The sequence below is a fragment of the Toxorhynchites rutilus genome, chromosome 3 (genome assembly GCF_029784135.1).
Source record: "Toxorhynchites rutilus septentrionalis strain SRP chromosome 3, ASM2978413v1, whole genome shotgun sequence".
Lineage (NCBI taxonomy): Eukaryota > Metazoa > Arthropoda > Insecta > Diptera > Culicidae > Toxorhynchites > Toxorhynchites rutilus.
Genome location: NC_073746.1, coordinates 238,372,665 through 238,399,807, shown reverse-complemented (window position 1 = coordinate 238,399,807; position 27,143 = coordinate 238,372,665). Strand labels below are relative to the sequence as shown.

Genomic DNA, 27,143 nt, shown 5'->3' with positions numbered 1-27,143 from the left:
ATCATGACTGGTCTTCTCTAACTTCTCTAAAAAAAACTCTATTACTGAACAAATTAAAAATTTGAATTTATCTGTTATTGATATATACCGAATGTGCAAATTTATACCGAACAACAGATTTCATTTTAGATTTAACCCAATTAATCCGAATGTTAAATAGTATATAATAAAACATATAAAAATAGAGTGATGTCTGCCTGTATTTCTGTCTTTCTGTCTTTCTGTCTTTCTGTCTGTCTGATTCTTATGGACTCGGAAACAACTGAACCAATCGGCATGAAAATTGGTATGTAGGGGTTTTTTGGAGTCGGAGAAGGTTCTTATGATAGTTTGAGACCCCTCCCTCCTCTCTAAGGGGGGACTGCCATACAAATGAAACACAAATTTCTGCATTACTCGGAAATTAATCAAGCAAATAAAACCAAATAAGGCATATGGAGGTTTTAGGGTGCAATAAATGGTTTTAGACACTCCACCCCCGTCTTTATGGGGGAGCTGCCATACGAATGAAACAAAAATTTCTGCATAACTCGAAAACTAATCAAGCAAATGGAGCCGAATTCGGCATGTGAAGGTTCTAGGAGGCACGAAACGTTCCTATGGTAGATAGACACTCCTCCCTTATCTCTGAAGGAGAGGGGGCTGCCATACAAATGAAGCAAACATTTCTGCATAACTCAAGAACTAATCAAGCAAACGGAATCAAATTTGGCATGTGGAGGTTTTAGGGGGCAAGAAAAATTTCTAAGGTGGTTCAACACTCCTCCGATCTCTCAAATGGGGAGGGGATTTTGAACGGGAATGTGATAACGAAAAATAAATTTTGGGCGGGACGAAGTTTGCCGGGTCAGCTAGTAGTGTATAAACTTCACTTCACGGTGAAAACGAAATGAACGGCACACCAATGAACTACGTTTTACGAGTTTGTGAAGCGTCAAAGATAATAATGGGTTTTCAGGCAGAATGAACATCTTTCAAATAGAAATTGAGGGGGTCAAAATAAAAGGGGTGTAAGTGACGTCATCGATTTCTCTACATCGACTCTCTCTTTTGGCCATAATTTAGCTGCAAACTCATTCCCGGCTGTATTTGATAATGTGGAAGAAAGGCCAGAACCTCATCTATCGGATTCTATAGCAAACTCAAATTGGAACGTTTTTGCAGTTAAGTTATTAACGAAACAAAAAGTTGACAAAGCTTGATTGATTCTAAGCCTCTCAATTATGAACGAAAATTAACTTCTCCGTATCAAATCAGTGTTTAATGTGAATGGAACTTCATGTGGTAGAATAGTCTCTTAAAAAAAATTGTATCTGAAGATAATTTTATATTATGATGATAAATTATAGTGGAAAACTAATTTTGTATCCAGATGTCAACACCGTACAGTTGTCATCGTGGATACACTTCATTTTGCTTTTACCGTGAAATGTTTTATATAGCCCATCATTAAACATAAATCTTAAAGTAGCATCAACTTTTTTTTTTCAATGAGACATTTATCTTTGTGATTTTGATATGTTCCGAACTCTGATAGAATTTATAGAATAGCCAGTTTCAATAACTTCATGGAATAAATTTATAATCATGGTAATTACGCTATTCGCAAACGTAACTATCCTTCATAAGAAAACAACGGTAGAACTTTTCCTCGTAATAATTTTAACGAGCGGTTTTTTTATGATAAAACCCACAACAGCTGTACAGCTTTTATATTTCACGAATCAGTTAGTTCAAAGAGGAACTGGTACACTCACGAAACCCAAAGATGTTCCAAAGAAGTCAGTTCTTTTCTTGAGCCAACTGGAATGGTTTATATGACACAAATTTGAACAATTACGTCATTGTCTAGAATGACGTTGAATACTTGTTGTGTAACAGATGCCTTAATTTGCTTTCTATTCGTATTTTATGTTTATCGAAGTGAATCCAATGTATATAGACATGATAAAAATTCACTGATTCATCAGAGGTTAAATTTCAACTGTTTATCGGAATGTAATAATGAGGGTAATGAAGAAAATTTATCTCCCTTTTCAGCATTATCCTGATTTGGCAATAAACTATGTTCTACCTGATCACGGATCTCTCATTAGTCATAATCATCCCAGCCCGACGCTCTCACACTGATAAGCAACAAATTTGAGAGAGAGGCGTGTGCGATGTGAATAATCATCGCAAGTAACGCCTGGACAGAAGCTGTAAATGCATTCATAGCCAGGAACTCCTCTCCCAGCGAATCCCTCTACCAAAATGAAACACAATCGATAAGATTAACTGAGTTCTACTTGGGCCGATCGTTAGTAAAACGATCCTCAGTACAATTCGCGCGTCGGAACTGAGTACAACTAATCCAGGGACAAGTCTTAGAAACCGTTGAAGCTGTGATAGGAGAAATTTATCAATTCACATTAAGGATTTTTGCAGTCGCAGTATACTCGATCTTGATCGCAAAACGAAAAGTTACATCAATGCCGGTATAAAGCCCGCGATCTGAATTTTCCCCAAAATGTGCAGGAAGAAATCGATCATCCAGTGCTCGAAGGTCGCACGTTTATCGGTAACCACGACCCGGCGGTGAGATAGGCCAACGCAGTGTTCGCTACGTAGAGTTGTGAGTGATGTGTGCCTGTGCATGCTGAAAGTTCAATGAATCTGAGTTTGCTTTGTTTCAAAGTGTGAAAAGTTATCAAACTGTGCCAAAACGAACACTCTTCTCACAGCCGAAGGCAATCTTCAATAATAGTTTGAAGTTTCCAACAATAACTGGATTTGTGATTTCTTCGGTAGTTTAAGCTAGACAAAACATCATTACAATAACAAAGAAAAAAGGAACTTTCATACCACAGCGACACTACGCAGCAGGAAAAATAGTATCATCAGTGCGAATCGAAGTTTCGTAACACTTAACGCGATCTCGCAATCTTATATTGCAAGTGTAACAAGTGGCGCGTAAAATTGTGGCTCTACTTCCAGTCGGGCAACTGTCGTTCCCAATCAGCGGACAAAAGTCGCAGCTGCAGTCGAGCCTAGCGATATTCCGTTGGTTAGACGAGGAAAGTGAGACACCGCCACCGTCTTGGTCAGGATTAAGCGATAACAGTTCGATCGCGACCAATCAGAATCTCTACCCACCGGAGGAAACAACGAACATCAACCATGAGTTTTTACTTCACAAAGCGACAGTGGCTCACGCTGATGATTATGGGTTTGGCGGACTTTTGCAACGCAATCTGCGTAAGCTTACAGGCGCCGTTTTTCCCCAGTGAGGTGAGTGAGTTCGAAAATTGTTCACCGATTTGTTGGTTCGTGTTTGATAAATATCCAAGATGATTCCTTCAAAAGGCTCTTCGAGCTTCCAGTAGATCAGCTTTCAATCGACAAATGATGTACCCCTCCAAAATGGTTGATCTATTTTTATTTGTGTAAATCTATTGAATATAATCTATTCATGGCAATTCAATTTCACTGAACTAAAAGTATCACCTTCTCCAGGTGCTACATACAATTTGTGTTCTTTTAACAAAGTAAAACTGTAATACTGTGCAAAGGTTCACACACTTTTGTATTTCATCAGGTTTTATTATTTAAATTGAAAACACCTTCCGCACATATTCGTGCACTGGTTTAAAACGCATTCATTGCCTTATATTAACAAAACTAATACCGTTTTGTCTCATATCCCGGACACTTAAGCTGGTCATTAAACAGTGTCTCAGTGCTCAAAATGGTACATTTTCACGAAATTAATTTGATTTTTGGATAGAATAGAGCCTTCTTTTTTATTTGACTACAATGACATTGATTTACAAATTCATATTCATGGTAAAATGGTAAAAAATATGTTTAATCACTTTTGTCTCAAATTCCGAACACCATTATTGTCACTGACTCATATTCCGAACACTTTTGTCTCAAATTCCGAACAGCAAAAATGCATTTTTTTTAAATCATACCTTTTAAACTACTGGACCGATTCATATGATCGATATATCAAATTAAAGTCAATTAGCTAGTCTTCTTTCGAAAAATGTTATGTACACAAAAAATGTTTTTTTTTGTAATTACTGATTGTTTTTGTTTCTTATAGTTTACATTATTTTGAGACCATGGGCACTATATCGGTGTCGATACCTGTAAATGATGTTAAAATGAAGTCTATAACCCAAAGAATGTCAGATTTTTGAATATAAAATTATTTCTGACATTAAAGTTCAATAAATTCACATTTCAAAATGAAGTGTTCGCAATTTGAATCAAACTTGATTCATATTCCGAACACTAATTTTAATGAAGATTTCTGTATAAAATATCATTTTACTTCATCCATTTATTGTGGATTCTTACCATTACTAGTACTTAACACGAAAACAACAAACAAAATAGTTGAATAAACTACAAAAACTAAAAAATTAACGATGCTTGTTTTTTAGAGAATTTGCTAACGCAAACATTTTATCATTGATTTTGAATGTCACTTTTTTGCAAATGCTTAATATTATAAATTATAACTGTATCGATACCTGTAAATGAAGGCTATAACCCAAAGAATTTCAGGGTTTTGATTATTCAATTATGTATAACATTAAAGTTCAGTAAGGGGGTCTTCGTAGCCATTTGGTTACGCGTTCGTTTACCAAGCGATCGATCGTGAGTTCAAACTCAGGGCCCTCAATTGTGACCATCTTTGTGTTGTTATATAATAACTACGTCCACGCAACCATCATCAGCGATGGAAATCGATCCACGGTCGAAAAAAGATCGATTCATCCATACAACTGCTTTGCTCTGCAAGAAACATCGGGCTGCTGTTCTATAAATAACTCAACAATGATCAATATCAACTGTCTCCGCTGTCCGGTCTGCTGAACAATGGATGAACAGAAAGATTACCCTTACGCCTAAATGGCTACTACTGTGTAATTTACCATAATGTAATGGAACAGAAAAAACGTAACGCCTAAATGGCTACTACTAACGACTGTGTAATTTACAATTTATAGAAACATAAACATATGTACATGTACACGATTAAAACCCGGCTCTGTAACAGCTAAAATGCTAATGAGCCTAATAAATAAATAAATGAGATAAAAAAAAAAGTTCAGTAAATTTATATTTGAAAATGAAGTGTTCAGAATTTGAGACAAAACGGTAGATTGAGCTATTATTTGGTGCAAAAACATTACCATATGGTCGCTTTCCAAGGACACGAAAAATTATCAATGTTGGTTTTCGATTTTTCGAACAGCTTGGGTTAATGGGTTAAGCTTTTCACCATAGTGCTTGTTGTCTGTATTCAATTTTAGTACGATCAATCGGGTATATGTTGAACAAGATGGTTAGTTTAGAATCTTAATTCCCTATTCAATAAAACCTGATGATTCTGATGAGAATACCCGAATACCCTGTTGGAATACCTGATCATCCCGATTTTTTTGGCGCAAGGAGCAAATGATTGTGGTGAATTTCGATGTTCTTCTGACTGTTCTTTCGTGTTAAACAATTGTGTTCTAGCGTATGGAATTGCCAAATCACACATTTTTTGCAAATCTATTAACTTCTGAATTCCAATATATATTGTACTAGCTGACCTGGCAAACTTCGTCCCGTCCAAAATTTATTTTTTGTTATCACATCCACGGTTTCTTACTAAGTGCTGTTGTCCAATCGCAGAATTGTTCATTGATTGATCTTCTTATCTACCCTTTAAAATTACCATTTACTACAAAATTCCTAGTACTTCTACCAAAACTCTTCATTATAATATCAGATGATTTTCAGACACAATTCTCGTTCGAGATTTTTCTACAACTTGCAAATAACATGTTCCTCCGTTACATGGTATAAATGTTTGACACAGAAAATATGATAGAATAAAAACAGCCCTAAATCGGACAAATCCTCTCTCGAGTTTTGCTGTTATCAACACATTCGGCGATCCATTTTTATTTATATAGATAGAAGAAGATATATGAGTGCGTTTTATCACATTAAAATCCATTTCCATTTTCGAACGAAGATCAATCTCGTTAGCGCAAACATCAAATGGACTAAAAACGCTTGTCAATATGTAAATGTAGAACATATGCGAATTGAATTTTTCCTATTTTTCTTCAGAGTTTTCCGAAAATTTTCAATTGTCATGTTTGGTTAGAATATGTTTGGTTGAAATATGTGTATTATTTCTCACTCCAGAGGAGGGAGGGGTGTCATACCATCATAGAAAAAATTCTCGTACATAAAAACCCTCACAACCCAAATTTGGCTCCATTTGCTTGATCAGTTCTTGAGTTATGCAGAAGTTTGTGTTTCATAGAGAGGGGGTAGGTGTGTCAAATCACCATAGAAACCTTCATTGCTTCCTAAAACCTCTATATATCAAATTCGGTTTTGTTTGTTAGGTTAGAAACATTTATTGCATGCTCCACATGCCAAAATTGGTTCCGTTTGCTTGATTAATTCTCGAGTAATGCAGAAATTTGTGTTTCATTTGTATGGCAGCACCCCCCTCCCAGAGTGGGGGGAAGAGTGTCTAACCACCATAGGAATATTTAGTGCATCCTGAAACCTCCACATGTCGAATTTGGTTTCGTTTGTTTGATTAATTCTCGAGTAATGCGAGAGATATATCGAAATATCATAAGAACCTTCCCCAACCCCAAAAACCCCTACATACCAATTTTCATGTCAATTGGTTCAGTAGTTTCCGAGTCCATAAGAATCAGACAGACAGACAGGCTGACAGAAATCCGATTTTTATATGTACAGATTACTACAAGAAAGCACACAAATTCCCTAAATTGTAATTTGTGAAACTGTGTGCATCTTGTCAAGAAACGCTTCATAAAGTGTAAAATACTAATATCCCACTAAAACATGTAAACAAAATTAAATTTGTTTCTTTGAATCTGAATGGCAAAAAAATATGGTATTGAACCCCTTTCCGATTCATGCTGAATGTCATTCATGTGAAAAAATAGCATGTGAAAGATTTACAGAAAACCTCATGGAACCATGTTCGACTCCATTAGCGCTATTCGCAAAGGGCTCCTTGCTAGCATCAATCCATCTAAAGTTAAGTTTATGCAGATTAAGCCCAAATACAGTTCACAGACGAAAGATATGACGGACGAAACCACTTCATCAATACCAATCCGAAAAATACACGGCGAATATAAACTATGAAAAAACAGCAATGTTTTACCATCTTATAATTGTTTGAGTTAACTATACAGCCATTCCATGCCAACCCAACATAGTGGTTCTCAGATTTACGTTAAAATTACTAGTTTCGACCCTTATCGCAAAATCTACATATACAGTTAGACCCGCATTTTTTATTTTTTTGTTAAGGTACCCATTTCCATATTAGGACGGTCCAAGAATAAATTTTTCTCCTTTTTTTCCAAAAATGACTTTTTTTTTAATTTACTTTTGAACTACTAGACCGATGCAAATGATCGATGTATCAAATTAAAGCCTGTTATCTTGGAAAAATATGACACTTTTATAAAATTTGGGTTTTGATTTCGTAATTATTGATTGTATTTGTTTTTTCATTATTTACATGGCTTTGGACTAGAGGATGCTATATTTTTTATATTTTTTCTGAGGTTTTTACGTAACATATCCAAAAATTAGCGATTACTATGTTCTCCATCGGAATCTACGGTGTGACCACTAGAAGATTGTTGCACCGATTTGGCCAAAAAAGAATGCGTAGATAGATACACTTTTTATTAGAAGAAAATTTGTTTTTATTTTTGCAGATTAATGAGTATTAAATACGGAAAAACATATTTAGCTAAGCTTCCGGTTGAAGGAATCCGAACTGGCGGGCTTTTCGTTACTTATCATAAAATTCTTTACAGACATATGTTTCCATTAATTATTTGGGCCTTCATCAGATTCCGTTTAATTATGGCCTAATATTTCTCATTTTGGTGGATCATAGTTCACACAAGTACAGATAGCCTGGTAAACCAGATATTTCCCAGAGAACTTCGATAGTTTCACATGCTCGGAAAGTTCTATCACATCTCCTCTTTTTGAAACTCCTATCCAGGAACCTATTTGATGTTTATCTTGACGGAAATTTCAGTCGAATTTACAATACGATTGGAATTGCCGATGGAAACATTTTGCTTATAACCGTACAGTGAAATAAAAAGATCTTATTTTGTCAATTCGGTTCGTTTTTTTATTAATCCGTTTATTTTTACAGGCTCAGTTACATAGGTTTAAAGGAGCCAGACTCTTAACTATATTTTAACTAAAATATATTAACATGTTTCCTTAATTCTATGGTTAATGAAAAAGGGAACCGATTTTAGAAAGGTGACACATTTTCATTATGAAAAGGATGGGATGTAAGGAGATTGTAATAATGTTCACACTCACATTTACATTCTCATTCACACTCACATTTCACACTCCATTCTTAAAACTATCCTTACATCTAATATGTATTTGTAATTTAACTTATTTTAGAGTTAGTCGGAAGGGAACCGAAAGCTCGCTTAGGACGAAAAAGAGGGGAAAAGGATGTAAGAACAATCACACTCAAAGATTGATAGCTTTAAGGAAAACATATATTTGGGACATGTAATCAAGGTCTAACCGAGCCAAAGCATCTCTCACTGGCACATTGGGCTGCCCTCCTCGGGCCCGAATGGAGTTTACTAAATTCGATCTGGTGACAAGATACAACTCGCACGACCAAACAACGTGTTCGATGTCGTGGTAACCATGGCCACAAACGCAGAGATTGCTGTCGGCAAGACTAAAACGAAAAAGTAGCGCGTTTAACGAACAGTGATTGGACATGAGTCGCGAGAAGGTGCGAATAAAGTCCCGACTCAAGTCCAGACTTTTGAACCACGGTTTGAGGCTAATCTTAGAGATAATTGAGTGGAACCACCGGCCCAATCCATCTTCGTGCCATTTGTGTTGCCAGCAAGCGATGGTATTTTTACGGACTAAAGAGTAAAATCCATTGAAGGTGATTTGACGCTGATAAATGTCGCCTTCAATCGCACCCACCTTTCCTAATGAGTCAGCCCCAGTGTTTGGATTTCGATCAAAATCGAATGATACACGATGTGTCATGCAAGTAAACTCTCACGAACATATAACCAAATATGAGAGGATCATTCAGATACTTGTATGAATGTCAGTAATCACTTGTGTAATATTTAGTGATTAAACTGAGAGAGGAACGAAGACTGTTGATTGCATATCCGATCTGTATCAAACATCGCATACCATTTTCGATGCCTGCATACAAGTTTGAACCGCATATATCGTCCCGCTCTACTATAGCGAAACCCACTGCACAGGCAAGTGCAAAGCAATAAATGATACAAGAAAAATTACGTCATCATTCGGTCACCATTTGCGGAGAGCAACAAATGGGGAAAGAGAGCAGTGTTGCTAGTAAAACTATGCGGTCTATATGAATATACACATTTCAGGGGATAGAGGCGTTAAAAATGGAAAATATAATCTGACTACCCTTCCCTTAGCCTCTATCGAGCTAAATAATCAAATAGTTTGCACTCTCTGAGACTTAAAAATCAGGATCTGCTACATTAGCTGAATATGAATCTTTCGCTTTGCGTTGTCCGTACGATCCTGCTGTTTCATGATGCATGGAGAGGTCGGTATGCATATTTTAGAGGCAAAGAAGAAAATAAGCTTTCTGCACCGAAAGCGTATATGATAGCTTTGCTTGCATGCTGGTGTGCAATGAAGTGCGAGACGATGCAGAGTTGTCTTAAAAATGCAGAGTTGGATAAAGCACCCAAAATTTCTCGTATTTTTTCAAGGAAGTACGGCGAGTGCTTTTCCGGCGGGGCTCTGGCTACCCTATCCCATCCAATGCAAATTGAGCGTAGGCAGCATAAAACAGGGCTCGCGCTTAGGGGGCTCACGTATTTAATGTTTGGAGTCATATATGTTAATATTTGATTAAGTTGGATACTTTCTTCTGGCAAGCGATGTTCGGATACCCATCCGGAAGCTTTCTTGGCGATTTGCAATTAAAATAACTGCTGAAGCATTATGCGGAGCATTTCAATTTTAATTTCAGGTTATGATTTTTATGCTCATGATTTTCTATGCTGGCTACAAAAAGGCGGCCATCTTAGCAATCCCTTGTTTTCCGGTCTCACTGAACGGATAGCTTCGACAGAGCTAAGACTATCCGTTACAATGTAATAGTTTTCAACAGGTCTTGAGGCGACGCTGTCCAGCGCCCAGTGAATTGCTGCCAATTCAGCAATATACACTGAGCAAGGATTCTGAAGACTGTGAGAGGTGCCAAAAAATTCGTTGAACACTCCAAATCCTGTGGACTCATTCATTAAGGACCCATCGGTAAAGTATATATTCTCACAATTGATACGCCCATACTTTGACTTGAAGATCGTTGGAACGAACTCCGATCGATAATAATCTGGAATTCCATGGATTTTCTGCTTCATGGACAGATCAAAATGCACAGAGGAATTGTTGCGGTTGTTGTTGTTTTATCTGTATTATAGTGATTTTCAACTCATTTGGCTGGTTCGTCACTTTTACTTCCATTTTTGGAAGAATGTCGGGAGTGAGAATTGAAATCGTGACCTTTAGCGTGAGAGGCATGGATGTTACCACTACGCCAGATCGCCTCCACACAGAGGAATTGATGTAGTCGGGAAAACAATCACGGCTGGGAATATACGAAGAAGGAGTAACCTGCATGGATATGAATTCATGATATGAGCTAATGAATCCAGAATGAAAATTTAGCTCGATCAGCAGGAACCGAAAAGATAATAAATTGAAGCGATCTGAGTACGCCTGCCAAAATCTAGAGACTCATGGTATGCGTTGAGGGCATACATCTCAACGCAATACGGAGACAAAGATACTGAATTCGATCGAGTTTAATGAGGTGTGTTTAGGCAACTGATTGAAAACAGAAACTGCCATACTCCATCACTGAAAGAATAGTTGTTCGATACAACATTATAAGATCTTCTGGGTGGGCTCCCCACCAGGTGCCGGTAATTGTACGGAGAAAGTTCATTCTTTGTTGACATTTTTTACTCAGATACCTAATATGGGCTTCCCAAGTACATTTGGAGTCGAACCCCAAGATACTTGAATGACATAGCATGAGTAATAGGTTTACCCAAAAGTTGAAGCTTTGGTTTTGCTGGTCTATGCTTCCTATAAAAACCACCATCTCACTCGATCCCTAGCCCAATGGCCCAGGTTGAAAAATTGTTCAAAGTATCTTGTAAAGGTTCTTGCTGGTCGGATTCGTTTGATCCTACGACAAACACCACTCCATCATCTGCAAGTTGTCTCAGGCTGCAATTTTGTGTAAGGCAATTGTCGATGTCGCTTACATAGCAACACAAGACAATCATTCGCCCCCTTGCCCCTGCGGAACCCATATTGTGTATCTGAGAATAGGCCATTCGTTTCAACCCATCGATCAAGGCGAAACAAGATCATTTTCTCCAACAATTCCCGTATACAAGACAGCATTGTTATTGGGCGGTACGAATTGAAGTCGGACGCCGGGTTTTTGAATAGCTATAACTCGTACTTGTCTCCAATCATCTGGAACAATATTAAGCTCCAGAAATCGATTGAACAAATTCAACAAGCGATGTTTTGCCACATCAGGGAGGTTTTTTAGCAAGTTGAACTTAATTCTATCCGATCCCGGAACAGAATTATTACATTAAAGGAGAGCATGAGAGAATTCTACCATCGAAAACTCGGAATCAAGAACGCACCTATCTTGTGAAATATCTCGAACAATTTTTTGTACGGAAACGGAATCGGGACAAACCTTCCGTGCAAAATTCAAAATCCATCGATGTGAATATTTCTCGCTTTCATTCATTGAAGAGCGATTTCTCATGTTTCGAGCTACTTTCCATATTTTTGACGTAGGACTACGTCTAACCGGAAGATATAGGGGGTGAAATGGAAATCTAGGCACTGAACAAGTAGGAAAAAATTCAAGATTTGGAACGCTTATAACTCGAGCATTTCTCAATAGATCGCAAAGGTTTTGGCATCAATTGATAGGAAATATATCTACGCGTCTATCATAACGAATAACATTTCATTTTTCTTGAGATAAATAATTGAATAATTGTGAAATATCAAGCATTGTCCAAATGCACTATGTGCCCATTTTTGATTGGTCCATTTTGTGCTCCTCAAATCGTACCGACCAAAACGGGCAACCAGAGCAGCAGCGAAATAGAATGAAGCACGATTGGAAAGGAAAAAAAAATAAACGAAACATTGGTCGCAGTCATGCGTAATTCTCGAGCCAGCCAGTCAGCTTAAAAATCCCCGCTCCGCTGCCGTAACGATCATTCTTATTCAAACCGTTCACCACACCGGTTCGCATCACAACACATCAACAAACCAACCCAAGCAGCCATGTCTGGACATGGTAAAGGAGGAAAAGTGAAGGGAAAGGCAAAATCCCGCTCGAACCGTGTTGATCTGGAGTTCCCCGCAAGGGTAGCTAGGCCGAGCGCGTTAGTACCAGTGCACCAGTCCACCTAGTCGGCGTTATATAGTTTCGGCCGCCGAAGTGATCAAGTTAGCTGGCAAAGCTGCTCGCGACGATAAGAAAACCCGTATTCGGAACAGAACACATTCGGTTCGGTGGACATCAAGACAACAGGCAGTTGCAGCGAGTGGCGAGTGGCAAACGCAATCGCAAAATGGCAGCAGGTAGCAGAAGAAAAAAGTTTGTTCTTTTAACAATCTGCTTTGGTGGCAAATCCAGAACAAGGCGGCATCGAGGGCGTTCGAAATGGTTTTTTTTTTCAAAACCACGAGTACTAAGTTTTCTAAATTTGAACCATTCCATAAAACAAGGCGCTTTTCAGGGCCATTAAACCTTCCAAAAAAGAGTTTAGGAAATACAATTCAATGCTTTCTAAAAAAATATCCAAAATAATAATAAAACACATTGATTTTTTCATAATTTGTTTGCCAGGATCTGATGAGTATGTGAATTTGGCAGTTGTTCTGAGCTTATTGATAGTTGGGGACTTTCCTGATTATTCAATTTTCACCAATTCTTAAATTGTTTCCAGATTGAAAGTACAGTAATTTACAATTAGTTCGAAATTTAGCTAATTGGACGGACATGTAATGCGACTTATTTAGTTGGACATTTTTGTAAACATAGAGATCCAAATTATGACCCCACATTGAAAGTCGACACTGTACCACTGTCATCGCAAATGTTCAATTACAGGTTAAAATCGCCTCCAATGCGACACAGAGGTGTGCTTCAGCACGTCGCATTAAATATAATTGTCACATGTCACGAGCTGGAAGAGAAGAAATTTTCCAACTGTGAAAGCTGTGGCGAGTGGTAAACGCAATCGTTAAACAGGAAGGTTTAGTCGAACAAGATGGGGATATCGAGTGATAACAAAACAATAAACTCTTTAAATTAAACATAATTTTGTGATCCTGAAAAGGACCCTTTTTAGCCTGCATGTGAATCCAACGAGCGAACAAATCGTAATGAATGTATTTTTAGCAGTTCTGCTAAACTCGAATCGAAGTTCTGCTCGGACTTCGAATCCGAAGATTGCAGGTTCGTGTCCTGTCACGTTCGCCATGTAGCAGTTCGGTACGTTTCGGATTTTTCACAAAAAAAGTAGACAGGTAATAGTCGACATCTGTCACATGAGTGGCCTGAATCTTTATTTTCATTTTGCTTAAATACTGTCTTAAACTCTACACAGCTTACAATCATAAACACGCGGTCACGCGTGGCTCAAACTTAAAACATTCTATGTAAAGGGAGAGAGAGAGCAAGCGTGGCTGTAGCTTCAAGTGGGTTATGTTTTAATTACTTTTCCGCATTGCTATGCGCAACGCTCGGAAAGTAATAAACATACATTCGAGCTGGGTGACTAATGTTATTTATTATTTTGGGACAGCGATATTTGGTTGCACTTGACATGCATTGAAATTTATGATGTGTGGGGAAATTGATGTGTGGGAAAGGATAGATGTGTGGGAAAGGAGAACGTGAACGAGGATAATAAGTTATCTCGTTACACTGCCATCGCTGCCTTTTAACGCTCTTTCGTTCGTCTCGTTGGACTCGCCCCTTTGGCTGAGTCTGCCGATTTGTCTCTATCCTGTGACCGTGTACCGCTAAAGTAAAAAATGCGCGGATCCGCTGAAAAATATCTCATTCTCTTTCAAACCGTAAATTAGTGTGGTTGTATGGCATCGTTTCACATCACATCGCATCAACGGATTGGTTCCGGAGCACAAGTATACCTAATAGCGGTTATAGAATTTCGGCCGCCGGAGTGCTCGAGTTGGCTTGCAAAGCTGCTCACGACAATAAGAAAACCAGCCTACAGAACAGAGCACATTCAGTTCGATGGCAACAACTAGTTTCAGCGAGTGGCAAACGCAATCGCAAAACGGCAGCAGGTAGAAGAAAGAAAAAGTTTGTTTATACAGACCGCTTTGGTGGCAAAACCAGCCACCGTAAAACACGGCGCTTTACAGGGCCATTAAACCATTCAAAAAAGAGTTATTAAAAGTTTTTCACAATACCAATGCATTCTAAAGTGACATAATATGACATATAATATAAACTGATTTATTTTGTTTATGCTTGTTCTTGAACTTATTGGTTTGGGGTCTTTTAAATTGATCATTCAGTTTTCACAAACCCATGCATGGTTTCCGAATTAAAAGTGGCTTCAAATTACAACACATTGTATGCAGGATGGCATTAACGAATTTTCTCGGTAGCAAGAACTGCTTTCTTTGGTTGATAACTGATGTTGAAAATTGACTGACGTTACATCTGCATTGTATAGAAACATAACTAAGGAGCAACATGATGAGCTATGTATTTCCTGCTGCTCTGTTCTTATTTTAAAGGACTTTAATCCTGTGTTAATTTACTGTTGGTTTTTCAGAATGCTTATAGCTCGTTTAATTCTCGACAGATCGTAGAGTTCGTCTCCAAAACCTCAGTTCTTTTTCATTTTTATTTACTTTGTTTGCGGAGACTACAAATCGTACAATTCATTCGTCTCCGAAACCACAGTTTAAGGTACGGTAATGTGCTCAATAGTGAAATATATGAGAGTGAATGAGCTGATAACCACCTATGCATTCCCTATCACAGCCATCATTTTGATTGTACGATATGTGCAAACGCCAAAAGATGCCCGGCGTTGAACATTTAATAAGTACAAAGCCTTCAGAAAAAAATCAAGAATCAACTATGAGATAGTGAGAAAAAATTGAGAAAGTTTGTAAAAAAAAGCAAAAACACAACACAAAAGGTTCTTTCCAGAACCCCCAACATGTTCAAAAAGAGTAAACAGTAAACTAATCCATTTTCAGGTAAATAGGTGGGTATTCACGTAGGAGAAGAAAATAAAACAATATATTTAAAAAATATATTTAGCAAAAGCTGTCCCCTTTGTATAGTCCTACGTCATTCCGGTTATGTCCCCGACATTACCCACTCGTCTTTTTTCATTGACGTTTCTCGTGACAAACCTCCCACGAAATTTCTCCAATGAGCACGTTTTTTCTCATTGAAAAATCTCAATGGTTCCACGTTTCAGAAAAACTTTGAATACTTTCGATTTATCCTGATAAATCTTGGAACATTGGCTATCCCACCATGGATTGGGAGGCCTTCGAATAGTGGAACCTGGGCTGGGTTTCATTTGAGCGCGAACCGCGCTGTCATAGATCAAACGAGAAAGGAAATTATACTCCTTCAATGGAGATAAGCCATCTCTGGAATTGATGGCTAGAGCAATCGTGTCCGCATATTTTTTCCAGTCAATGTGTCTTGTGAGGTCATATGCCATGTTTATAGATTCAGATGAATTCGACCCAATGGTGATGGAAATTTTGATTGGCAAGTGATCACTACCGTTGGGGTCCTGGATTACATTCCACTTGCAATATAACGATAGTGAATTCGAGCAAAGCAAGGGGTCAAGAGCACTTCGGTTAGCAGGAGGTTTAGGTACACGTGTTGTTTTCCCAGTGTTCAAAACGGTCATATTGAAGCTGTTACAAAGGTCATATATCAACAATGAACGATTGTCGTCGTACTGTTCCCCCCAGGCAGTTCCGTGAGAGTTGAAGTCTCCCAAGATCAATCGTGGCTCAGGAAGGAGTGAGCACATGTCATCGAGTAGTTTACGGCTAACCGCAGCGGAGGCCAATAAAAGCTGACAATACAGAGATCTTTGAGTCTGATGTTTGTATGACAAGCAACAGCTTCGATCCCTCCAATAGGTGGTAGGTCAATTCGAAAAAAAAGAAATTCGGTTCGTGACCATGGAACAATCAGATGCGTAAAAAATTCATGATAACCAATGCAATTTGGCGATTTAAAAAAATATATGGAGCTTTTGTGGCGATCGAATTACCAAACAAAAACAGTTTGATTTTTTAGAATCGTTTAACATACTGACAACATGTCCAGTTGAGTGTGCATCTACAGGAGAACAAAACAGCATGCATTTAATCTCGTTTCTTCGCTATTTATCAACTTTTGTTTTGGTCGCTCTCACAAACCGAAATGCGGACACAGAATTGCGTCATTAAATACAAAACAGCATTATTTTCTTCTGGTATAAAAACTTTCCACAATCATGCTAAATGTTTGAACGTGATTGAGCGGATGTTTTTTTTTTTGCGTTTTTTTTCGAATTTTTCAATTCGCCGCTGTTTGGTTTTGCAAAAAAAAAAACAATCACAGCTTGAGATGCAGATTGGAGGCATGTCAACCTCGTCAATGAGAACATATTTTTTCAGATGAAGCTCTCATTTTGTTTGCTATGGTGAGAGTGAAATAAAAAAAAATCTTGCGAGTTTTGCGAGTCGTACGATAGAACATTATAACACTTTAGGCAGTGCTGAATTAAATTATTTTATCCTTCTGGAGAATTGAGCCATGGGCCTGCCTAAACCAAACACTGATTCGACCTATGCAAACATATGAACGAGGCTTATCATGCCCGTAAAGAGTACGATTAAAGCTGGGTTGTATTAGAGTCAGTTCCAGTTAGTATTCGGTCGCTTATTTCTAGTTGCTGCTGCGCCTCTAGTTGTCATGCCAAGAAACTAACGACAGCTATTTTATCTGGAAGGATTGTTTACTTATTGGTGAAAATATTAGGCTGTCAAAAAAGTCCTGCGGTATTTCCGCGAGGTGTCGTTGTAAGCGCGTAGTTCTAGTTGTATTCATTGTATCGAGTCATACTATAGCGTATTTTTGCGTATTTTTTGTATAATATAGTCCTTGACAGTGTTTTGTTTGGTTAAGTCGTTCGTGAGTTATAGTGTCGCAAATATGGAGCAAAATAAAGAGAAAATCCGACATATTTTACAGTACTACTATGACAAAGGCAAAAATGCATCTCAAGCTGCCAATAAAATTTGTGCAGTTTATGGACCCGATACAGTTTCCATTTCCACCGCATAACGATGGTTTCAACGTTTTCGTTCTGGTGTAGAGGTCGTCGAAGATGCGCCACGCTCCGGAAGGCCTGTCGTCGAAAATTGCGACAAAATCGCTGAATTAGCCGAGAAAGACCAGCATAGTAGCAGCCGTAGCATCGGCCAAGAGCTGGGGATAAGTCATCAAACCGTTATTAACCATTTGAAGAAGCTTGGATTCACAAAGAAGCTCGATGTATGGGTGCCACACACGTTGAAGCAAATCGTATGTGAATCGCTGCTGAATCGCAACAAAATCGACCCGTTTCTGAAGCGGATGGTGACTGGCGATGAAAAGTGGGTCACTTACGACAACGTGAAGTGCAAACGGTCGTGGTCGAAGCCCGCTGAAGCGGCTCAAACGGTGGCCAAGCCCTCATTAACGGCCAGGAAGGTTCTGCTGTGTGTTTGGAGGGATTGTCAAGGAATAATCTATTATGAGCTGCTTCCCTATGGCCAAACGCTCAATTCGGACCTGTACTGCCAACAACTGGACTGCTTGAAGGTAGCACTCATGAAGTAGAGGCCATCTTTGATAAACAGAGGCCGCATTGTCTTCCATTAGGACAACGCCAGGCCACACACTTCTTTGGTGACGCGCCAGAAGCTCCGGGAGCTCGGATGGGAGGTTCTTTTGCATCCGCCGTATAGTCCGGACCTTGCACCAAGTGACTACCACCTGTTTTTGTCCATGGCGAACCAGCTAGGTAGTCAGAAGTTAGCCACAAAAGAGGCCTGTGAAAATTGGCTATCCGAGTTTTTTGCCAATAAGGAAGCGAGCTTCTATAACGGGGGTATTATGAAGTTGGCATCCTGTTGGGAACAAGTCATCGAACAAAACGGCGCATATTTGACTTAAAACAGATGATTGTAACTAATTTTATGAACAAATGAAAATTTTAAAAAAATACCGCAGGACTTTTTTGGCAGCCTAATATCATCAGAATTGATACAAACGTTAAAAAGTCACGTGAGAAACGCGAGAAACATGAAAAAACTCTACACAATCACGTCAAAAGTGTTCAAAAGGAATGATCGCCAAGGCTCTCATATTTTCAAAGCCGACTGTAAATATCGTGCTCATACGTTACCGGGAAACGTTGACGTTGGGTCGCGCAAAGCAAACCAAACGTAGAAGTAGATCAGATGACCGGAAACCACGAGCGAAGATCATCAGGGCAGTCCGAAATAATTTCGGGATCACCGAAAGTAATTAGGCGAAAAGGTTCACTGGGGCACACAGTACAGTTTGGCGAATCAGTAAGCGATAAGGACTTCGGTCGTACCATGCCAACAAACATCCTGACAGGACAGAATGAAACGGAACCAGGTTGTCAAACACCGTGCAAAGAAATTTGTACGACCAAGTTCTATCCAAGTACAACGGAAGTATTTTGGAAAAGAATGTGTAAAAATGGACTTTGAACCAATCCCTGCTCAAAAATATCACCTTACTCAACGTGAGGTTGTTGATTTGGCAAGGCATCTGAAGTTGCGGAAAGAAAACAAAAGTTTCATCACTGAAGTAGCTCCTAGTAAACTTGTCCATTCAACTATACAAGGAGAAGTACCGTCAGAAGATGATTTTTGCCATTCATTCGATCACACGAAGGTCCCGTGAATTGCTGACTCGACTTAGTCAGCTACTATTACCAGGATGTCGTAGAATGGTATAAACAAAACAATTTTGATTTTATTGAAAAAAAATGAAACCACCAAATTGTCCAGATTTTCGTCGAAAATGGTCATCTTGAAACCCTATAATTCATAAGTTGATTGGCATACAATTTTGACGACTAACAGAATACAGAGCTTCCTATTCTGATATTTTCCGATCTCCGAAATCCTGCCAATGAAGCTTTCGTAAACCTAATTAATCGGCATTGCGATTAGTGTTCCGTTCATTTAAGCGGAAATGGTTTCATCATTACCATTTTCACTCACATGAACGGAATACGAACGCTTTAAAAATAAGATCATGTATGAAAATCAAGTCTTCCGTATCCAATATATATTCTATGTAATGTAGTAACATACTTTTTTGCAAGTGGTGAAAAAAAATCTAATGAAAATTGTGTCTACTTTTGATATTATTTTTTCTATTATTTGTTCACTTTTACAGGCCCAGTTACATAAGTTTTAAGGAATTCTTAACTATATTGTTATTACTATATATTAGGTTGAGTAAAAAGTTATCCATTATTTTCTCGGTAGCAGTGGTCAGTGATCACTGCTACCGAGAATCAATATCTAGCGTAATATCGATCATAAATTTCAAGATTAGGCTTGTAAAGGTGACATTCCACACTAAAAAAAAATTTTTTGCTGTTTTTCGTTTGTTCCATTCAGTTGTGAGTTACAAGGTGTTAACAATGGAGGTCAACAAAAAGAAAATTCAGTACATTTGACACTTTTCCTTTTATAAAGGCGAAAATGCAAGCCAGACCGCTGAAATTGTGAATGTGAATTTCAATTTATTTTAAAGAAAATATTTTATAATATTTTTTTAGAATTTTTTGAAATTTTTTCTTGAATTTTTTAAAAATTTGGTTTAGTGCGATACACGAAATTCAAATCACTACTGTCAACAAATGGACCACTTGAAGTTAGCGATTATTCAGAAACGTCTAGAATTGTCCAATGGAAGATTATAACACAAGGCCACGCGATTCTGAGTGTTTGATTGGGATGATTTAAGGCATCCACCATTTAGTTCGGGCGTGGCACCAAGCCATTACCATCTTTTTCTCGAATTGCAAAGTTTCCAGAGTGATAAGAAACTGGGATCAAGAGAGGATTGTAAAACTCTATTGCAAGACTTCTGTGATAGAGACATTATGAAGCTACCTTTAGAAAGGCAACAAATTTTATAACAAAACGGACAATCAGAAGCATATTAAAAATAGTTTTGAATATCCCCCAAAAATAATGGATTACTTTTTCCCCAACCTAATATAAACAATTTTTTTTAATTCTATGGTTAGTAAGGTAGAAAAACCAATTACTCGCGGTCGAAGCGTGACATATTTTTTCAGGAAAATGATGAGATACAAGGAGATTGTATCAATGTTGATGATCAAACTCAATTCTTAAATCTATTCATATATATAGTGTATTTACATTTCAACTTATTCGACTGTTAATAGCAAGGGGACAAATTACTCGCAATGGAAGAAAAGAATCTTTTGATAATATGTTATAATGGAAATTTGTAGAAGCTACGATAGAATTTTTGGTATTCATGTAACATCAAGTAATAGTTTTCACTCAATTTGAACATTTAAAACTGCATTCGACCTGATGGAGAATTAGTTATTTCACACCTCGGTAGCTATGTTATCGCGATAGCTATAACCAGGGTTGCCAACTATAATTTTCAAAAATCAGGAAGAATGAAAATAAAAATCAGGAAAAAATCAGCATAACAGATAATGGGTTGTCCGGAAAGTTCGTCCCGATTTTTAGGAAAACAAAAAGATAGACATTCATTTATTCATGCACACAGAATATGTTTGCTTTTCGTCGGAAACCGTTAAAAAAATCGAAGTTCTTATTCTTGAAAAAAAATCGCAGTAATCTGAGCCAGTAGTAATCTGAAGGCGCAATAAGCTTTTTGTTTAGCTGGTAGGATATCACATTCCAACCAGACTGCATAACAATTTATCATATTATCAAAGAGACATGAAATTTGGCGTTGCCTGATGATACACGACACGAAGTTTGTCCTGATCGATGTATTTCATTTGACCAGTTGCGAGCAGTATTTATGGGAGTTTATCGACTAGATGTTAGTAGAATATGAAAATACAGAACCCCTTTCTAATTCCATCAGGCACTAGGTATGACATTCTAGGAGGTAGGACCGGCTTTGGGGTTAGTCAATGGTGGTTCACTTCGCTTACCCCGAGTTAACCTTACCCAGCTCAAGATTGTTGTAAATCATCCATTTCCATCACCCATCATGATTTGCTCCAAAACGGCATTTTCGTTGTGTTTATGAAGCCTGTCGCCGATAGAAATGCAAAAAATGCAAAGGTTTTTTGATCAAATTGTGTCGCAACTCCACAATCATCGATTACTGCCGCTTCATTTATTTATCAGACTCGACTTTTCCTCCGAAAGTAACTGACTTGGAAGAATTCCTGTGGTTCGAGAATAATGAAGGTATTCAATTTCGAAATGAATTACGAAAGATCATGTTGGAACGCTAGATTTTTTCCAAATGCCTGCAATTAAAATTTTGAGTATGTGTGAATATATATTAACATAATCGTATACGGTTTCTGAATCATATAGACTAATATGTTAAACATACAAAATCTGGCAAATATAAATCTGTCATCGTTGAAGTAAGATTCAGGAGTGAGAAAAGAAAGTCTCGCCACAACCTTTAATGTTTATTCTTTCAAGTTGCGTTGACGGCATTGAGCTTCATGCCCTTGTGAAGCGAAGATCATAATGGATTATGAAATGGAATAAACGCGCTCTAAAATAAGAATAATAAATTAAAATTCACTTATCTGTATCGAATTTGTATTCTACGTAATAGAGGAAGACTTTTTTCGCAAGTAGGGACAAATTTTAAACATAAACTGTATCGGATAAGCTTCCGTTGAAAAACCAGGAAATGTAAAGAGAAATGATTAACCCTCTGAACTGAAATGAAGAGTACAACTCATAAACATTCCTGAACAGACTGGCAATGACGAACTGAACTCGCCAGAAATTATTGTGGTTTGATGCTTTTTATGAGAACAGTATCTGTAAGTCATATCGATTCTATTGCTTTGATATAGGGGAAGGGTGGCAAAGACGGAAACCTTAAGTAAACGTTAATATTCACAGAAAAATATATATCTATCTCACCACAAATTGATAGTCTAGGTCACCTTCTTAAATGAATTTTATTTTTCAGGCAGAAATTCTGCAAAATGAATGTGTCCAACATCTTTGAAAATATTAGATTGATTCGGGAAAGACGGACATTTGGCTGGAAAGATGGACACTAACTGAATGTTCAAGTTTATGTACTCAATAAGTTTTGGAAGTCTTCAAATCGAACAAAAAAGCTAGACTAAAATCGCCTAGAAGGGTTTGTAATTTTTCTCATTTTTTCTTGTCCAAAATAGCTTCCGGCAATCGGAATGACAAATTCGGATTACGTTTCAAAAACCTCTGCGGTTATTTTACTAGTGGTACCCGTCTATAGATGGTATTATATTTTTTCTGGAGAGAATTTAGGAAATATATAATGTGTAGAAATATTACCATATATGGCTAAGATATATTGTTTGAGCAACAAAACCGTTAGTTTCTATATCAAAATTAAATCGTCTGCCAGAGTAGTGCCGATTGAAAATAAATTGTTGTTCATGGGGTTAAGAAGGAAGTACACTATGAACATCATAAAAAATATGAGATTTTCACGATTTTTTTCTACGAGAAAATAAGTTATTTTAATTAATCAGATATCACAATTTCATTAGGTATATATTATTTAACAAACAAGAAATAAATTGATGCCAGTTGTACTGTCCCTTGAATAGCTGCAACCGATTTGTTGAACCCTGGCTACCAAAACCTTGTAAACTGGTGGGATGTCTACAAGTCAATTGTTTATTTACGTGATCTTGTATATATTTCCTGTCATCGTACGTAGGTTTTTTTCGAAATAAACAAAAAACATTCGCCAAAATATTATTTTTCAAAATTACGAAAAAATCCTACGTGCGATGACAGGAAACCCAGTTGACAATATGGGAAAACCAGTTTCATCAAAATCGGATAGACCGTTCCGGAGGTAGAACTCCTAGTTTGTAAAACATGGTTTCGAGAAAAACGCGTTTTTAATTTTAGATACATTTATTTCGTTTATTTTACATCGCATCTTCAGTCTGCAATCCCTGGATCATAAAACTGTACTTCAACGCTTAAAAGGTGATCTTGCTGTCGCGTTTTCGTTTAATATTTTGATAGCGTTGGTAGCCAGGAGGATATCCATTTCCATAAGCAACTGATGTATGCGTTGCGCGCATTCTTACGTTCCTTACGCAAAGGCTTAGTTACAATTAGTCCACTAATTGGCTTGTAACTTCGGAACGGAGCATCGGGCGAATCTGGAACAAAAACTATAGTAAAGTAGACATCCCAGACACCATTTTAAGATTATTTTTTTAATTTTTCAAGTTTCCATAGTGTACTACCTTTTTAAGTGCGAATTGAATTAGGACTATGTATTTTAAGCATTCTTAAAACATCAAGTTTTTCATGATTCGGCAATGCCTTGGGGCGAGTTAATCTGATAGAGTATCTTTCTGTGACGCCAATTTCAAGCTTTAATAAATGTCAACAGTGTATTAAACACAATACAAGTGCAGACCGGAGAGCTTAATTATGTAGACTATTATTACATTTCTCATTTCAAACCAGGAAAACTTTGTATATTTATTGCAGATAATTTTCATTCTGATAATGTGAAAAGTACAAAAAAATCAGAATCATTTCAGAAAAATCAGGCAGATTTGAGTGCTCGTCAGGATATCAGGGAACGTGTCAAAAAGTCTGGGAAATTCAGAAAAATCAGGAAGGTTTACTCTCTCATTTATATTGTTCCCATGCATCACATTTCTTTTACCCTGGCTTAGGATTGTTCCAGACTAAACTCTGTATTACCACATATACTGACGACGTGAAGGCAGATGCTTACAGTACAATAACATTAAATATTGTTAAGTACTAACCTCGCGCAAACCGTAATCGGTTTAACAATAATACGAGTATATAGGGCGATTAAAAAATATTTTTAAAATGTTTCAAGTTTCTGCTCTGCAGAATTACGGCGACCAATAGAAAATAGAAACTAGGACTTATTTCTAAATTGGTCCAACTTGTCCAGATTTTCAATTACTGTTCACGTTTTAGTTGACGTTTTTTTTCTCTTTCCGTTCACTGTCGTGATGAATAGCAACAATAATTATCACCGATGCCCTCAGTTGAACTAATCTTTGCTTAGAATATACTCATGCATGACTTGTCATTGCTACGTGAGTTCAAGGCTCTGAAATGTGATCCTGGCGCATCGTTACGCACATGAGCTACACTGGTAGCAAATAACTCTGGATGACGTGTGAAAAACTACAACTGGACAACGCGTAGTTTCCACATATCAAAACGCTTTGAAGCTTATTATTTTCTTTTTTTTTTCCTTACTCCGATCAACAGGCGGAACGGAAAGGTGCGACTGCTACGGAATACGGTCTGGTGTTTGGCGTATTCGAGCTAGTAGTGTTCATCATCTCCCCAATCTACGGCCACTACATCAACAAGATTGGACCAAAAGTATTATTCAATAGCGGAATCTTCACCACCGGTACGGCGGCAATCTTCTTCGGTCTGCTGGATCGCATCCCGGAACATTTACCTTTCATCGCACTGGCCTTCGTGATCCGGATTGTAGAGGCGTTGGGCAACGCTGCGTTTCTAACGGCATCCTTCGCCATCATTGCCAAGGAGTTCCCCAACAATGTGGCGACAACCTTCGTAAGTGATGCATGATTTTTGTTCCACGTGAGCCCGTTTTAATACAGTTTGTACCCTTAGGCGTCCCTTGAGACCTGCTTCGGACTTGGTCTCATCGTTGGGCCCATGGTCGGAGGTGCTCTCTACTCGGTCGGAGGATACTATCTACCATTCGTGGTTCTTGGATCGGCACTGTTCATCACTGCAATTCTCACATTGTGCATTCTTCCCAAACACCCGAACGAGCCATACGTAGAAAATGACAAGAACTCATCGGTTTGGAATGTGCTGAAAATCCCGAGTATCTTGGTCAGTGCGCTGGCCATCTGCGCAACGAGTGCATCTATTGGATTCCTCAGTGCTACCTTAGAACCCCACCTGCGACAGTTCGAACTCGGTCCCATTTTATTAGGTAGATTGTATACGCAAATCACTTGGGGCAAATAATTACATTCTTCAATTCACAGGTGTTGTTTTCGTGATAAACGGTGGCATCTACGCCCTGACAGCGCCGTTATTCGGCTGGATGGTGGACAAATTCATGAACCCAAAGGTTTGCTCCGCCATCGGGTGCTTTTTGGTGGTTGGTGGATTCATGACAGTCGGGCCGGCCTCTTTCATTCCGGCAGATTCGTGAGTATCTTGTGCCATTATGTTGGAAAGCGGAAAAAGTAACACACAATGTTTGCTCTCTTTTAGTTCACTGGACTTCGTAATCGTTGGTCTTGTGTTGCATGGTCTAGGAATTGCGGCAGTTTTGGTATCTGGCTTCACGGACTCGTTACGATCTGCAGTGTAAGTTTGGAACACGAATAATTTTGCTGCTCTCTATTCGAGAGTATATTTTGAAATGATTGTATATATTGAACAACGAATAGGGGCAATCCCTAAGCGCTCATGATATCGCAGCGCATTCAAATGTTCTAAATTTTGTATCATTAAAATTACATTTTTCTCCACAGTTCCAATGGATTCCCGGACAGCATTGAGACGTACGGGCTGGTCTCCGGTCTGTGGACTTCGACATTCGCGTTTGGTGCCTTCGTAGGACCATCGATCAGTGGGCTGCTGTTCGATGTGATCGGTTTCCGCGGGTCGACGGTATTCATAGTAATACTTGAGCTAATTGTCGGAACCGTCATCTTGTTGTTCATCATGTGTGACCGGACCCCTAGACAGTACAAAGACATATCATCGGTGGAATCACTCATTAAGAGCCAGGACGGACAGTCTCGCGACAACAGTATCGCCAGCCGGAGTAGCAGCTTGGACATTAACTTCCGGTAAGTTTCACCCGCTTTTGGCACGTGGATATTGTTTAAATTGAATTTCTACTCATCCGTACACCAACTCGCTTGTTTGTAATCAATCAATGCAAATTGATATTGCTATGTATTGTGACGTACGCCACAGATAGGGTTTATTCACATTAGTTCAATAACAATTTGTGTGCATATTTCAATGAAAATATTTACACTGTGCCAATCCTTTCTCTCTCCTTCACGCTATTTTCAGCAATAAGTCTGGCTTCACTGGCAGTCAGCACTCGATCAGCATTGAATCCTGGCGCCCGTCTGCGAACAGTCTCATCATCAGCAACAGCTACAGCAGCAAGCAAGGCCACTGGGCACGGTCGGTCACAGAGTAAGTACTGATCGATCGTTCAGTACCGAGTGTGAACTAATATTGACGACTTTTGCAGGTTAGAATCTAACAACGTCGCACAGTACGGCAGCTTTGACGCCAGACCGGCCTATCGAGATACCATCTCATAGATGGACCCCGCTTCACACATCATCCACTGACTCCTCTTGTAGAGCCTGCCATTTTGTCCCGCTTAACTAGATGTAAATATATTTAAATGAGCACTACTACGTAAGGTCCCACAGCTGCGACGGATAATAGCAACTCTTCCGAAAAGACTAGAAACCGATCAAGACTTTCTTAATTAAAACTATGACTACGTAATGAATGTCCGAAGCAAAACGAAAAAAAAACTGACGATAGCATTATTCACTCTGCAGGAATTGTTCGCGAGCGATTGTAGGGTTTTGAAAATGTGTTGCAGTAAGCGAAATAAA

At 38.3% G+C, this 27,143-nt stretch overlaps 1 protein-coding gene across 1 annotated transcript; it reads left to right on the top strand.

Annotated features, from left to right (window-relative positions):
* Positions 1-2,333: 2,333 nt before the first annotated feature.
* LOC129779388 (MFS-type transporter SLC18B1-like) lies at positions 2,334-27,143 on the top strand. Its single transcript, XM_055786827.1, has 8 exons — positions 2,334-3,270; positions 24,766-25,083; positions 25,144-25,474; positions 25,530-25,695; positions 25,762-25,857; positions 26,025-26,345; positions 26,578-26,706; positions 26,765-27,143. Exons 1-8 carry the CDS (start codon positions 3,160-3,162, stop codon positions 26,835-26,837), a joined length of 1,545 nt encoding a protein of 514 aa, XP_055642802.1. The 5' UTR covers positions 2,334-3,159; the 3' UTR covers positions 26,838-27,143.